Source organism: Suncus etruscus, chromosome 2 (genome assembly GCF_024139225.1).
Source record: "Suncus etruscus isolate mSunEtr1 chromosome 2, mSunEtr1.pri.cur, whole genome shotgun sequence".
Lineage (NCBI taxonomy): Eukaryota > Metazoa > Chordata > Mammalia > Eulipotyphla > Soricidae > Suncus > Suncus etruscus.
In genome coordinates this window covers 57,530,152-57,546,976 of record NC_064849.1, presented here as the reverse complement: position 1 = coordinate 57,546,976, position 16,825 = coordinate 57,530,152, and the positions used below count along the sequence as shown (strand labels likewise).

The 16,825-nt window shown below is 41.9% G+C and overlaps 1 protein-coding gene and 1 non-coding gene across 3 annotated transcripts in view; one reads left to right on the top strand and one right to left on the bottom strand.

Moving 5' to 3' along the window:
• HECTD1 (HECT domain E3 ubiquitin protein ligase 1) overlaps positions 1-16,825 on the bottom strand; it is a 112,667-nt gene that overhangs the window by 72,404 nt on the left and 23,438 nt on the right. For both annotated transcript variants that reach the window (XM_049766568.1, XM_049766569.1), the window contains exons 3-9: positions 13,749-13,976; positions 10,283-10,564; positions 9,916-10,186; positions 8,740-8,816; positions 8,562-8,660; positions 1,217-1,331; positions 509-683 (exon numbers count right to left, since the gene is read on the bottom strand). In XM_049766568.1, the coding sequence (XP_049622525.1) occupies positions 509-683; positions 1,217-1,331; positions 8,562-8,660; positions 8,740-8,816; positions 9,916-10,186; positions 10,283-10,564; positions 13,749-13,976 (1,247 nt within the window). The remainder of the gene's footprint in view (positions 1-508; positions 684-1,216; positions 1,332-8,561; positions 8,661-8,739; positions 8,817-9,915; positions 10,187-10,282; positions 10,565-13,748; positions 13,977-16,825) is intronic.
• Positions 7,775-7,881, top strand: LOC126003041 (U6 spliceosomal RNA). The gene has a single exon (XR_007493585.1). It is a non-coding gene; the product is annotated as a U6 spliceosomal RNA (small nuclear RNA).

The following is a 16,825-nucleotide window of genomic DNA, read 5'->3' as shown; positions in this document are numbered from 1 at the left end:
TTATATATGTCACTTATCATTCTTATCTTCCTCAATAGTTTATAAAGGTGCAGTCAGTGGGAACCAAGTCTCACTTGTTCTTGTATTCCCCCAATGACTATTTTCATACTGGCCATTCAAAATGCCACCATAACACTGAAAAATATATACCTGCTGTATTTATCAAAATTTCTATAGAGCTAGGAAAACCTTGAAATCTAGTTGTCTTTGGAATACATTTGAAGGATGGGGATTTGGGAGCCACATCTGAAAGGGCCTGGAGAATCAAACAGGGTGCCGGGATTAAACCAGGAGCTGCTGTATGCAAGACAAGTATTTAGCCACTGAATTCTCTCTCTGGTCCCTAGATTTTGTAGTTTTTTAAACTACTAAATAGAATCATTAGAAGATAAAAACAATTTCCAAATATTTTCTTGTTAATAGTTCTTTTTCATTGTTTAATCCTCAAATCATTCTTAAAAAAAGAAATTGGCCTATTTTTCTCATTAAATACAAATAATGCAAATACCTTATTGATGGCAGCATAGTTTGCTGAAACGTTTGTGCAAACACAGGCAATAACCTTTTCAAGTATATGGGTGCCATTTCTGGATCTCCTTTAGGCTCATTACATTCTTCTTCATCTTTATTTGTATCTTTCTTTTTCTTATCATCACCTTTATTAACTGGACACATCCAATCACCTGCAGACAAATGAGTCAATAAAATAATTTTCTAGAAACTTTTCTTACAAGGTAAAACATACTTAGATGTACCTAATTTGTATAATTATCCCTAATTAGCTCTGCACTCAGAAATCAATCCTGGCAGGCTCAGGGAACCATATGGGATACCAGAGATTGAACCTGGATCTGTCCCAAGTTGGCCGTGTTCGTGCAAGGCAAACATCCTACTAATGTGCTATCACTCCAGCCCAAGTTTTGTGAAAACTTTTTATATGAAGATTTGGTCAAAGTACCTCAAATACTCAATACACAACTGTTTTTATACTATATCCAGAAAAAATTTAATCACTTGTGAAATCTGGGTAGGCACAATATCAAAGAATATAAAACAAACTACTGTTAAACTCATTAAAATTAAGGGTAATACATGTATAATTATTTGACTTCACAGTTCATTATATAACATTAATGTGTCTATCAAAAACTACTTCTATTAAAGTTGAAAAGTTGTAAAAGCAGATGGCTGAAAAGGAAAGATTATCATAGCTCACCTGGAGACTGAAGAATAGCCACTACTTCACTATGGCCCCTCTCCCGAGCTTTATCTAATGGAGTTTTCCCATCTTCATCTCTCAGATCTGGATTTGCACCATGCCGTAAGAGAGTCTAAAAAAAAACATATACACAAACACATTTTATTTGGGCATGACAATTAACATCTATTTCTTCTCTATGCAACCTAAAGAATTGTAGGTCACCCTTAACTTACAAGGGCATTAATGACCTGAGAGTTTTATTGAAACTATTCTTTGTCTATAAATAAAATTGCTAGTAAAAATACTAGCAATTAAATATCCTGCTGATTTTGTTTCTCTCAGTGATCGCATGGCTGACTAGGAGCCTTAACTCACAAGAGTATATTATATCTCTCAACGTTAATCTAAAGAAAATTCAAAATTCCAAGTTCATACTGACTACATTATCACTTTACTATCTTGAAGTTGAAAATTTTTAAGTCAAGACATTCTTTTCTTTTACTTTTTGTTGTGGTTTTTGGGTCACACCCGGCAGTGCTCAGGGGAAACTCCTGGCTCTATGCTCAGAAATTGCTGCTGGGAGGCATGGGGGGACCATATGGGATGCCGGATTCGAACTGATGGCCTTCTGCATAAAAGGCAAACGCCTTACCTCCATGCTATCTCTCCAGCCCCTTAAGTCAAGACATTCTAAATCAGAATTACTTTACTAATCAAACTGATGCCAATTCACATCTCTGCCTTTGCAAATCATGACCTAACATGTAGTTCAGTGGTGCAACAACATTTATGAGATAGGAAGCTATGTATGGGTTTGTTTGATCACTGGCAACACAAAGTATAAAAATTGCCTATTTGTGAGCCTGGAGAGATAGCACAGCGGCATTTGCCTTGCAAGCAGCTGATCCAGGACCAAAGGTGGCTGGTTCGAATCCCGGTGTCCCATAAGGTCCCCCGTGCCTGCCAGGAGCTATTTCTGAGCAGACAGCCAGGAGTAACCCCTGAGCACCACCGGGTGTGGCCCAAAAACAAAACAAAACAAAAAAAACAGAAATTGCCTATTTGTACTTTGAAGGACTTATATTAATTTCTCTTGCTTATTTGTTAACAACTGAAATTAAGTATGGTCTTATCTATTATCTACATCCAACCTCTAATTTCTTTTTTTTTTTTTTTTTTTTTTGGTTTTTGGGCCACACCAGGCAGTGCTCAGGGGTCACTCCTGGCTGTCTGCTCAGAAATAGCTCCTGGCAGGCACGGGGAACCATATGGGACACCGAGATTCGAACCAACCACCTTTGGTCCTGGATCGGCTGCTTGCAAGACAAACGCTGCTGTGCTATCTCTCCGGGCCCCCAACCTCTTAATTTCTTTGGAGGGTACAGGGGTTGGGCTTTTGTTCAGGAGTCACCAGGGATAGTCTTGATGAGTCATGTGGTGACAGGACCTATACCTTTTTCCAATCCCAAATGTCTAGTTTTTCTTTTTTTGAATTTTGGGCCACACCTGGTGATACTCAGGGGTTACTCCTGGCTATGCATTCAGAAATCGCTCCTGGCTTGGGGGACCATATGGGACGCCAGAGATCGAACAGAGATTCATCCTGAGTCAGCTGCGTGCAAAGCAAGCGCCCTTCAGCTGTGCTACCACTCTGGCCCAGAATATGATTTTTTCTTTAAGTAAAAGCAGTCTTTATTCAGAAATTGAGGCTCGTGAGAGAAAGTAACACATGAGCAAGTACGGGATTCTCCAAAGGTGGAGAGCCTGAGTACATATTCCAAAGTTAAAGTAAAAAACATGAGGGTACACATCTCAAGAATAGCGATGCGGGACCGGAGAGATTAGTATGGAGTTAGGGCATTTGCCTTGCATGCAGAAGGATTGCGGTTCGTAGCCTGGCATCCCATATGGTCCCCCCGAGCCTGCCAGGCTTGATTTCTGAGCGTAGATAGAGCCAGGAGTATAACCCAAGTGCTGCCGGGTGTGACTCAAAAACCAAAAAAAGAGTAGCGATACAGGAGACATGTGCTCAGGCATCATAACCCAGGCAATACAAGTGCATCTAATTCTATTTTTACAAGGCAAGTGCTTTATCATTGAGTTATATCCCCAGCATTATTTCATTCTTTTTCTACATAATTATATTTGTTGTTTGTTTAGTTTTGGAGCCATACCCAGGAGTTGTGAGCATATACTCTTGATTCTAAACTCAGGAATCACCCTCGTGGGGTATGAGGTATGGGGAAAAATTACCTTACCCACTGTACTATCTTCTCTGGCCTCCCATATTCCATTTTAATAGACAATAGACTTTGCCAAACTATAAGCTCTTTCATTTACTTTTTGTTGTTTTGGGGCCATACCAGGCAGTACTCATGGGCTATTTCTGGTTCCATCCAGTTAATCAGAAGAACACAGTGGGTAAGGCACTTGCTTTGCATGTGCTAACCTGGGTTTGATCCCCTGTATCTCATTTGGTCACCCAACACTGCCAGGAGTAAACCATGAGCATCATCAGGTGTGGCCCCAAAATTAAAAAGAATACCAGGCTAATGAAAAATAGTACAGAGGTTACGATGCTTGCCTTGTACACAGCCAACCCAGGTTCAATACCCAGCACCCAGTCAGAATGATACCTGAGTGTAGAGCTAGAAGTCCTGAGTACCATCAGGTATATGCATATCACCTCTCCCCCACAAAAAAAGGGGTAAAAAGGAAAATCAGGGGGCCGGGCGGTGGCGCTAAACGTAAGGTGCCTGCCTTCCCTGCGCTAGCCTTGGACGGACCGCGGTTCGATCCCCCAGTGTCCCATATGGTCCCCCAAGCCAGGAGCAACTTCTGAGCGCATAGCCAGGAGTAACCCCTGAGCGTTACCGGGTGTGGCCCAAAAACCAAAAAAAAAAAAAAAAAAAAAAAAAAGGAAAATCAATACCAGGAACTATAGATCTAGTACAGCAGGTAGGGTGCTTGCCTTGCAACCTGAGTTTGACCTGAGCACATCCCATAGGTTCCCCGAGCCTTGGGGGGGGGGGGGGGGGGGACGGACGGACGGACGGACGGACATATTTCTTTAAATTATGAGTCATACCTGGCAGCACTCAGGGGTTACTCCTGACTCTGTAGTCAGAAATCACTGCTGGCAGGCTCAGGGGATCATATGAGATAACAAGATTCAAACCACGGTCCTGGATTGACTGCATGCAAGGCAAATGCCCAATTGTGCTAGTTCTTCGGTCCCCAGGAGTGATTTCTGAGCGCAGAACCAGAAGTAACCCCTGAGTACTGCCAGGTGTGGACCCAAATCCAAGCCAAACAAAAATATTCTCAGGGGCTGAAGCGATAGCGCAGCGGTATGGCATTTGCCTTGCACGCGGCTGACTCAAGACCAACCTCAGTTCGATCCCTGGCTTCCCATATGGTCCCCCAAACCAGGAGCGATTTCTGAATGCAAAGCCAGGAGTAATCCCTGAGCATCCCTGGGTGTAGCCCAAAAACAAAAAACAAATAAAAAAACCTCAGTACTTCTTCCTATAATATCTGAATATGGGCCTGGAGAGATAGCACAGCGGCATTTGCCTTGCAAGCAGCCGATCCAGGACCAAAGGTGGTTGGTTTGAATCCCGGTGTCCCATATGGTTCCCCGTGCCTGCCAGGAGCTATTTCTGAGCAGACAGCCAGGAGTAACCCCTGAGCACCGCCAGGTGTGGCCCAAAAACAAAAACAAAAAACAAAAAAAATCTAAATATAAATAACTGCAATATAGGGCATTTCTGTCATTTCACATCCTGGGCACAATTCTTTATAATTTCTTTCTGATTCAAAGTCATCAATAGTTGCTTTTACATACAATATTGTGATGTGTGCCATAAAGAGTAACAATTCTGGGGCCGGGCGGTGGCGCTAGAGGTAAGGTGCCTGCCTTGCCTGCGCTAGCCTTGGATGGACCGCGGTTCGATCCCCCGGTGTCCCATATGGTCCCCCATGCCAGGAGCGACTTCTGAGTGCATAGCCAGGAGTAACCCCTGAGCGTCACCGGGTGTGGCCCAAAAACCAAAAAAAAAAAAAAAAAAAAAAAAAGAGTAACAATTCTAAAACAGGTTTGGAGGGAGGGCACAATTGGCAGCACACAGGGGTTACTCCTGGCTCTGAGTTCAGAAATCACTCTTGGCAGGCTCAGGAGACCATATGGAAGGCCAGGGATCAAACCCAAGTTGACCATGTACCAGGTAAACACTACCTGCTGTACTATTGCTATAGCCCTAAGATAGATTTGTTTCTTTCTAGTTACAAAAGGCCATTTGGGAATTTTTTTTTTTTGTCTGAACAAGTGGTGGTTATTGTGCTGCAGTTTCTACCTAGTCAACAAACTATTTTAAAGCTTTTGCCTACATATAATATATTAAAATGTGTATGGGGGAAAGCAGGGGACACATCTCACATTCAAGAACACAAGAACGTGTGAGTAAATGATAAAGCTTGTTAAATATTTAAAGTAGGGGCTGGAGAGATAGCATGGAGGTAAGGCGTTTACCTTTCATGCAGAAGGTCATCGTTCGAATCCCGGCATCCCATATGGTCCCCCGTGCCTGCCAGGAGCGATTTCTGAGCACGGAGCCAGGAAAAACCCCTGAGCACTGCCGGGTGTGACCCAAAAACCACACAAAAAAAAAAAAAAAAATATTTGAAGTAATACAGAATAAGTGCTAAGTGCTCATTGTGTATGACCGATTGTATCATTATAATAGTAAGTATAGTTCAATGTGGGCTGATATCAAGATAGGTGAGATACATTTGGGTTCCTCTACCATTTAAGCCACTATTAACTACAATAACAGTATGAATCAAAAGGAAAATTGCTCAATAATTTATTTTTCACTTAAAGAAATTATAAGTCGGGCCCAGAGAGATAGCACAGCAGCATTTGCCTTGCAAGCAGCCAATCCAGGACCAAAGGTGGTTGGGTTCGAATGCCGGTGTCCCATATGGTCCCCCGTGCCTGCCAGGCGCTATTTCTGAGCAGACAGCCAGGAGTAACTCCTGAGCAACGCCGGGTGTGGCCCAAAAACCAAAAAAAAAAAAAAAGAAAGAAATTATAAGTCTCTAAAATCTTACTTATTCAAATAGATACAATAAGCTTGAAGAGATCACCTTTCTGAGTTTAAAACCTGTTAGGAAAATATGTTTAGAATACAAAGATAGTAATCATTGAAGCTACCACATGAGCATCAACAATGTATTAATCATTGTAAGTTTTTTTTTTTGTTTTTTTTTTTTGTGGTTTTTCGGTCACACCCGGCAGTGCTCAGGGGTTATTCCTGGCTCCAGGCTCAGAAATTGCTCCTGGCAGGCACGGGGGACCATATGGGATGCCGGGATTTGAACCAATGACCTCCTGCATGAAAGGCAAATGCCTTACCTCCATGCTATCTCTCCGGCTCCAATCATTGTAAGTTTTTATGTACTTTTTCTAATTACCGAAATAGATGATTAAAAATACATGTACAACTGATTGATAACATTGCACGCTAAAGCTAAAAAAAAAAAAAAAGCTTGCCCAAGATCTAGTTAGTGGGTTTTGTTTTTGTTGTTCTTCGTTTTTTGATTTTGGGGCCACTCTCGGCAGTGCTGAGGGGTTATTCCTGGCTCTGCACTCAGAAATTGTTCCTGGCAGACTCGGCAGGGCCATGTGGGCTACTGGGAATCAAACCGCATATAAGGCAAATGCCCAACCACTGTGCTATTTTTCTAGCCCTTGTTTTGGTTTTGGTTTTGGTTTTTGGGTCACACATAGTAGCGCTCAGGGATTACTCCTGGCTCTACGCTCAGAAATCACTCCTGGCAGGCTCGGGGGACCATATGGGATGCCGGGATTCGAACCACCATCCTTCTGCATGCAAGGCAAACGCCTTACTGCTGTGCTACCTCTCCGGCCCTTTTTGTTTGTTTTTTGTTTTTAATATAAGAGCTGAGTCTTTCATTAAGTGTCACATAGTATGTGTATCTTGCTTCAGTTAGAGAAGACTTGGTATAGGATTTGGTATAGGATTATACCAAATTACCTTACATTAATTCCAGAGACCCAGACACATATTGGATTCAATTCTTACATGATTTTTCTGGAATTTATTTTCCCCTCATTGTACACAGAACTCTCTTAAGTCCTTTTCTGGTTCTTCTGTGAATATCTGCTTTATTAATAAATAGAAACAAAAGAAATACGTACAGCCACTCATTGCTAGCAGTAAGATATTAAAAACACCCTGGTGTCTCATTATAGATGATTAGCCCAATAAACATGTAGTATAGTTACACATTCAGATGTGAAAACAACTGTCCGATAAACAAGATCTTCGTTATATATTGTTAAATTATAGTGGCTGGAGAGATAGCATGGAGGTAAGACATTTGCCTTTCATGCAGAAGGTCATTGATTCGAATCCCGGCACCCCATATGGTCCCCCATGCCTGCCAGGAGCGATTGCTGAGCGTGAAGCCAGGAGTAACCCCCTAAGCGCTGCCGGGTGTAACCCAAAAACCAAAAAAAAAAAAAAATTATATTAAAAAGCAAAGTATGTGCTCGCTTCGGCAGCACATATACTAAAATTGGAACGATACAGAGAAGATTAGAATGGCCCCTGCGCAAGGATGACACGCAAATTCGTGAAGCGTTCCATATTTTTGCCGCCGCCCATGAAGCCGCAGGGCCTGCACTCAGAGGCCCTGTCGGCAGGGCGCGGGGGGCCGAGGGCGGGGCCGTGCTAATGGCCCCCCTCCAGCAGCCCTCCCGCATACCCAGGCCCAAGAAGAGCACACAGGCCGCAGTAGCAGGAGACAGCGGCCATACTAACGGCCCCCCTGCCCCAGCCCCAGCCCCTAGCCCAGAAGGAGGAGCAGGAGCCCAGCGCCCCACGGAGCAACCAGGGGCGCAGGAAGAAACTTCCGATCTTCTCCATCCCGAAAGTTCTTATTGTAGATTATTTTAATTAATTTTAATAAAGATATTTTCAATTCAAAAAAAAAAAGCAAAGTACAATTCAGTGTGCATATTTACTTCATATAAGAGAATATGCAGATACAGACATATATATATATTCACATACATATGTATATGTATATATACATACTGTTTTTTGCACTCCTAACAAGAAACAGTGAAAAGATATTCTAATGTGAAGTACATGAGGGGAGAATAGAATAAATGGACACAGCATGGAAGCATGACATTTTATATCATTGTGATTTTAACCATGTAAATGATAAAAAAAAAATGTATGCTTTCATGCAATTTTATTAAAGAAAATATTTGTACATTAATGAACACATGCAGAAAATAGTGTATATTTTTAAATCTGTATTTTACCTTTGCTACTTGAGGTCTTCCAAAACATGCAGCATAATGTAATGATGATGATCTTTGACCTCTATTAACATCAGCACCTCTTTCACATAGAAATTCTACCTGTAAAATGAAGAAGAATCATAAATATAGCCTTAATGACATTCTGAGTCAAAACACCAGCTATTATTTATCATCTTACCATTTCCTGAGTTCCAAAAGCAGATGCCCAGTTTAAGAGAGTCTGACCCACATCATCCATAAAATTTACTTCAAAGGCTGCAAGTTTAAGGGAAAAATTGAAAATGTTTAAAGTCAACAAAATAATACTGCCATTTTCTAAAGCTGAAACCTTTAAAATACAGGCTGTGCCCTGCCAGAAAGTTCTGACACACAAAAAGCTTCAACATCAAGGTCAAGGATAAAGTAGTAAACAATCATTAACTCTAGGTGTCAAAACGATCAACATTAGTACTAATACAACCATGTTACCTAACTATAATAAAAATTTAACATAAATAAGTAAACGTAAGACCTGATTTTTAAAAAGTATTCTAAAGAGGCCGGAGCGATAGCACATCGGTAGGGCATTTGCCTTGCATGTGGCTGACCCAGGACGGACCTCGGTTCGATCCCCGGTGTCCTATATGGTCCCTCAAGCCAGGAGCGATTTCTGAGTGCATAGCCAGGAGTAACCCCTGAGCTTCACCGAGTGTGTCCCCCCCCCCAAAAAAAATTATTCTAAAAAGAAAAAATATTCTAAGATTTATGTAAAGAAAATTAAACCTATAATACAATTATCAGGGCACTAGTCACTGACATACATTTGATGTCATGTCTTCATGCCTCATTCCCAAAGAAAACCATCCACATCTATAGTCAACAGAACACAAAAGACAAGTCACTGACCCAAAAGCATCTTAATCACCTTTTGGTAGTGAAACAGGTCAATTTCTTTTGCTCATTTCATAAAACATAGGTTTAAAGCAGAGGTCTCGAACTCGTGGCCCCTGCGGGCCATTTGCGGCCCTCCGTAAAACATTTTGTGGCCCTGCCCCTAGAGGAATCTTTTTTTGTTCTGTTTTGTTTTGTTTTAGTTGTTTGGGTCACACCCCCCAATTTGCACTCAAGGATCATCCCAACTTTGCCTCCTGCAGCCCCCAGGTAAATTGAGTTTGAGACCCCTGGTTTAAACCATGGAACAAACTTCTAATTACAAACTTGGGGAAAGGAAATAATATGAAAGGAGGTGGACATTTTGTTATCATGTATTTTGTTAAAAACATTGCCCAAACTTGGGAAACTAGAAAATGCCTAAGTAATTCCTCATCATCTCAGTTATTTTTTGTTTTTTATATTTCAAAAAATATTTTCCAACCTCCTGTATCAATTGCATCTATAAGTGCATCAGTATCTTTACTTCGAATACAGTCTATAAGCTGCCGATGTGAGCGCTCCCCAGAACTATCCAGTCTTCGAAGTCCTGGGATTCTTCCTGTAGATCCAGCACTAGACTTTGGCAAAGCCTTTCGTCCTTCAAATAATAGCACCAAGAGGAGATCAACCAAGCGCATGGTGTCAAGCACACATCTTTCATCACCCTGCAATGCACTTTCAATTGAATCTGGAAGCTCCGATCTCAGGAGATCCTAAAATCGGAAAGAGAAAAACAATAATATATTTGAATTATACAAAAAACATTTTTTCCAAAAGGTTAAAAATAGAAGATTAAAAAGCCTTCTTACATGTGTTACCACTGGAGAGCCTCTGCAAAGTGTCGAGAGCAGACTTACAATAGTTGACACCTGGTTACTCAATTTGGAATCTGCAGCTGTGGAAGGTGCGCCTGTAGTGCTACGACTTGGTTTGCAAGCTGACGACGGCCCTGACACAGTACCACCTGCAGCAGCCATTCGAGACAAAAGCTCCTCGGTCAGTCCATGTTTGGCTAATGGAGCTGGGTCAACACCACGACGGGTAAAGCGATCAGCTAACGATGCAAAACAGCGAAGAGCTCCATCTGAAACCTAATGATGAAAAGAAATGCTTAGGGATAAAACTTAATCGTATTTTCCGGCGTATAAGACGACCCCCTAATTTTACAGTTAAAACATAGGTTTAGGCCTATATTCACTGTATAAGACAGAACATTCCTGTGCTGCAACTGTATGTACCACAATGAGCCGATCACAACAAGCAAAGGTTCAGAGGTTATACTGTAATAGACTTCCTCTTTGACTGGCTAATCTGAGCAGGCTTTTTACAGTGTAGATTTGGGTACAGAACACTGTATAATTTGCATGCATAAAAAAGCCTGCTTGGATTGGCTGAGTTAGAGAGGTGGTCCGAGCAGCCTTGCAGTGATTGGTGCAGGATCGAGTTGGAAAATTCGTTTTGTGGCAATATTCAGACAATTTTCGTTTAGCGGCATATTGAAACATTTTTCGGGATATACTCGGCATATAAGACGACCCCTGATTTTCAGTTGACTTTTTTTTGTTTCAAAAGTCGTCTTATGGGCCCAGAGAGATAGCACAGCGGTATTTGCCTTGCAAGCAGCCGATCCAGGACCTAAGGTGGTTGGTTCGAATCCCGGTGTCCCATATGGTCCCCCGTGCCTGCCAGGAGCTATTTCTGAACAAACGGCCAGGAGTAACCCCTGAGCACCGCCGGGTGTGGCCCAAAAACCAAAAACAAACAAACAAAAAAAAGTCGTCTTATGGGGCCGGTGAGATAGCATGGAGGTAAGGCGTTTGCCTTCCATGCAGAAGGACAGTGGTTCGAATCCCGGTATCCATATGGTCCCCCGTGCCTGCCAGGGGCAATTTCTGAGCACAGACCCAGGAGTAACCCCTGAGCGTGCTGGATGTGACCCCCCCCCCAAAAAAAAAAAAAGTCGTCTTATATGCCGGAAAATACGGTAAGTCGTTGTATTTTCATACTAAGACTATAAAGAAAGAGCAGTACAAACAGCTAAGGCATACAATCTGCTTAAAGTTGAATCCTGGCTCCACTTTCTATTTTTTTTCTTTTGGTTTTTGGGTCACACCGGTGGCATTCAGGGGTTACTCTTGGCTCTGTGCTCAGAAATTGCTCCTGGCATGCACAGGGGACCATATGGGATGCTGGGATTTGAACCACAGTCCTGAATTGGCTGTGTATAAGCCAAACGCCCTACCACTGTGCTATCACTCCAACTTCCCTGGCTCCACTTTCTGTTAACTTCATGAACTGAGAATGTTATTTAACCTTAAATAACGGTACATACAATTCACTGTCAGGGCTTAAATATAAAATGCATAAATAACCTAAATGCCTAATAAAAGCTCAGTAAATATTTATTATTATATATGATCTTAACAAGATCATCTATAATATCCACTAAAATATTTTACTTAATTCTAAAAAAGCAGTAAAAGTAATTTTATAAAGTGTTCATTCAACAGAACTTTACACATTAAGATCTTTTTAGATCAATAAAACTATGCTAAGGTAACAAATTAACAGTCAGCATAATCATACCTTTGCCAACTATGTCATGGAAGCCGAGCAATAGCACAATGGGTAGGGCCTTGCACACAGCTGATCCAAGTTCTATCCCTGACATCCCATGTGGACCTTTGAGAACCACTAAGAATGAACCCTGAATGCAGAGTCAAGAGTAACCCCTGAGCACCATTAGGTGTGCCCCCCCCAAAAAAAAAACCCACAAAAACAGACAAATAAAAACCAATGTCTTGGATCAGAGAGAGGGCACCATGATAGGAGATCCTCAGTACCACAAGGCAAGTAATCTCTGCAAGGAGCCACTCCAAACACAGCTGGAAATAGTTTCCAGAGCATCACCTTTTTGGTGAGCCCACCAAAAACATGTACCTGGACTACCAGGTTTGATCCTATACATGTGTTCCCCAGGCCCCACCTAAAGGCTTCCAAATACCACTGGGCCTAAACATGGCACTATCCAGCATGGACCCATCCAGACTTGCTAGCTGGAGTTGCTTTGGGCCTCCTCAGCACTTCTTGGAAGATGATCCACCATCTCCACCACAAAAAATAGGCTATTGCACTTAAATTTTAAGAATAAACCTATCGGTTTTTATCATTTTAAATGTTTCAGTGATCCTGTAATGCACTGTATATGGATAGAATTAGAGGGCATGTCACAGTGAAGTGAAAGGGAGAGGAACAAATACCTAATGATCTCCAACTTGTGTGGAATATAAAGAAACAGAGTAAAAGAATGGTCAATAGTAACAGCCCCTGAGAGTGGGTGGGCATAACTGAATTTGCAAAGAGAGTGGGAGGGGGAATACTGGAGGAGGAAAGCTGACACTCTGGTGGTGGGTGTTGTGTTTGAACATTTTGTAACTGAACACTACTATGAACATTATTGTAAATCATGGTGCCTAAATAAAAACTGGAAGAAAAAATAAGATTGGGGGTACAGTAAGGGGTCAAGTCAACAAATAAAACTAGACTTTGCAGGGCAGAGAAAGAATACAAGTAGGGCACTTGCCTTGCACATGGACAACCCCTGACATCCCATATGGTCTTCAAAGCACTGCCAGGAGCAAATCCTGAGTATCTCTAGGTGTGTCCCCAAAACAAAACAAACCCCCAAAAAAGGAAAGAAAAGAAAAACTGCAAAGAAATCAGGCTTGAATGACAGTACAGTGAATAGGATTCTTGCCTTACACTTGGGTGACACAGGTTCAAACCCCTGTACATGTATGATCCCTGAGCACAAAGCCAGGAGTAAGATCTCAGTACCACCAGATGTGGCCCTATAATTAATTCTCAGTGCCAACACTGCCAATATCAATGTAAAATCTAAGAGAAAATGGAGCATACCTCACTTACTCAAGTTAAAGACTAAAATTAAATCTTATGAATTATTAAAAGAGAGAACTGGGGCCAAAGGGGGAAGAGAGAGGGAAGAAGGGAGGGAGGGAAGGAGGGAGGGAGGGAGGGAGGGAGGGAGGGAGGGAGGGAGGGAGGGAAGGGAAGGAGGGAGGAAGGGAGGGAGGGAGGGAGGGAGAGAGAGCGCTTTAAAGCTCTAAAGCTCCTTTTATTGCAGGGTGATGGGGTATAACCCAGGGCCAAATACTGTAAGATATGTGATCTGCTATGGTGCTATGTCCTTGAACCCCTAAAATAATTTTGGAAAATAACATTAGTAAAAGCATTTTTAATATGATAGCACTTTACCTGATGATCTTCATGCTTTAGTAAACTAGACAATGATTCTACACAAATTTCTAAAGAAGAATCTTGTGGTTCCATTTTGCCACAGAGTCTTGATACCACCGCCATGGCAGAGTGCAAAGTGTCTTTATGAACCAGGTGTCCACTGTCCCGAATGAAGGTAAGCACGCAGTTCAAACCACCAGCCTCAAACACTGCTCCTGACTCACGAGTGCATATGAGTTCTAAAACCTAGAACAGTAAAACAAAATTAACAATACAGGATTTTCAATTTTAATTTTCTACAATCACAGAAAACAAAGTGTCTCCTCCAAATTTCTAATAGGCATAATTTTTAAAGTAATGCAAAAGCAAGTATATCAATTTCAATACAGCTTCAATTAGCACAATAATATTGTTATAGTCCACTTCATGTACATGGGGGGGGGGGCAGACTCATCATTGCTCAGATGCTGAGTCCTGGTGGTGCTCAGGGAATCATATAGTTCAAAACATCAAACCAGGATCAACCACATGCTAGGCAAGTGGCTTAACCTCTGTAAGATCTTTTCAGCTCGTTCAGGTATATTTTATTATTATGACAATTTTAACCTGTAAGTCACATTTTATTTTAAAGTGTTTAACAGTTATATATGGCACACAAACTGGATAGTGCAAATTAGATGATGGGATCTTAGTTACAAGTTAAGGAACTTTCAGGATCTGCTAACTTTAAAATTCTGCTAAGATCTTAAATATACATCTAAATAAATGCTAGGGGCCGGAGAGATAGAACAGCAGTAGGGCTTTTGCCTTGTAAGCGGCTGACCAGGACCAACGGTGGGTTCGAATCCTGGCATCCCATATGGTACCCTGTGCCTGCCAGGAGCAATTTCTGAGCACAGAGCCAGGAGTAACCCCTGAGCACTGTTGGGTGTGACCCCAAAACCAAAAAAAAAAAAAAAAATAAGGCAGCTAGCTATTACTATATTTACCATATTCATATGCATATGAAAATACATGTTAAATTATATATATTTTTCCCTATAAATGCAAAGCATTTGGGGCCAGAGAGAAAGCATGGAGGTAAGGCGTTTGCCTTTCATGCAGAAGGACAGTGGTTCGAATCCTGGCATCCCATTATGGTCCCCTGTGCCTGCCAGGGCAATTTCTGAGCACAGAGCCTGGAGTAACCCCTGAGCGCTGGCGGGTGTGACCCAAAAATAAAGAACAAAAAAACAAAAAAACATTTACTGCTTTTGTTTCTGATTTCAGAATCCTCACTCAGTGGTATTCAGGGTTTACTCACAGCTGTGCTTAGGGATCACGCCTGGGAGGGGCCAGTAGTCAAACTTTAGCCCGTCTGTCTTTCTGGCCCCTTAATTATCCAAACATTAAAAATCAATTTTTGAGAGGCACGGCTGGGCTCAGACCACTCCACATGCCAGGATTTCTGGGTGTTTGACTGGTATGTGGGGGGCTCTGGGCAGGACAGCTAGCCACAGGTCCCCTGGGCTGAACTCCTAGTCCAGGGGGCCAAGATCCCCCCAAACCTGGTGGGTCTTCAGGGCCACGCCTGGTTAATCGGGCCCTGGGGGGAGGCGGGGGAGAAATCCCGCCCTTTGCATCCCAAAACTGCAGAACCGCGCGGGGGCCCGCGCGTACTTCATATATTAAGTGCATTCCTACTGTTATGTTACTTTTTACGTATCCAGAATCTTTATTATGTATCGTGCCCTTTCCCACATCCCTACAAAGCTCTTTTTTATTCCTTTACTCTCTATCCCCCCCAAACATCTCTAATCTACATTACTCTTTTTAATCAGTAGTGTACAAGCGTTATCACAGACCAAAGCCGTGCATTGTGTGTAACAACCCCAAACTGTTTCAAGATACATAAAATGGACACGTATTTCTTTAGAATATTTTGTTTTTTTTTTCTCTGACAGCTATAATTCTTACTAAATGTTGTCTTATATAGTGACGATTCTAACCGCTTTTCTTCTTCTCTTTTTGAGCTGTTTAACAAGGAATCTTAGAGAAAGAGTCCCCCAGATTAATGCTTATGATTGAACCATAATTGTTCTTATCACCCCCTTATGGGCCAAGAACACCACGTGGCATTGCTTCTTTTTTGCATAGGCACATTAAAATGGGAAAATACTATACATATAAATAAGATCCTATCTAATAGAGATTGGTACAGACTAATCTTATAGTGCAAAGGGACCTTACACCCTGAACATTGACATAACGACCTGGCACAGACCTCAGAAGAAAGGACATTCCCCTGAACCAGGGAAGCCATCCACAAAACATCCAGGCTGTCTATAGCATCACCTGGAAGCAATCCTCTACCAAGGAAGACTCTACACTGCTCAGACATTGTCCTGCTCAAAAGAGACTTCCATTAACACTGAGAAGACTTAACAACAACAACGATTTGCTTACAGGACAGGGCTCCCTGCATTGCCCTTTGATTGTAAGGTGAAACCAGAGGACGCTCCACATCCTGACTTCAATGTTGGATATACAGATTCCAGGATCTTAAATACAGAAGCTTGATACCAACAACAGAGACTGTGTGAAAAATATAAGTGTGTTGGCACTACAGACAATGTCTTGGATTGGACGATCTAGCTTGCCTGGAGCCTAGAGTTGGTCTTGTGCCAGGAACCTTCAGGGGTCGGGTCTCTTTGTATTTAGGCCAAGGTTATTTCTTTCCATGTCCCTCATATTTTGGTGGGCCTATGCAAACAACAATTGCCACTCTAACACCATTTTTGCTGTGCTCCTTTGACTCTAATCCTTAAAAAGAACCCAGTTAAGATTTGAGGTCAACTTAAGCTAATATGCATGAATATAGAAATGTAAAAAAAAATGCTATGCCTGTAATGTTTAAGGAGTTATGTAAGTTTTATGGCTTTAGATTGCCTTGTGTGCTGTTAAGAAATATTATAGTGTGTTACAATCTTAATGTTCTTTGGATGAAATTTCAAAGTTGGGATATCAGCAAGGGGACTTCTGAGAATTATGTTATGTATTGTCCTTCCACTGTAACTTTACCTTGTCCTCTTTCTTTGCATCCTTGTTCTCATAAT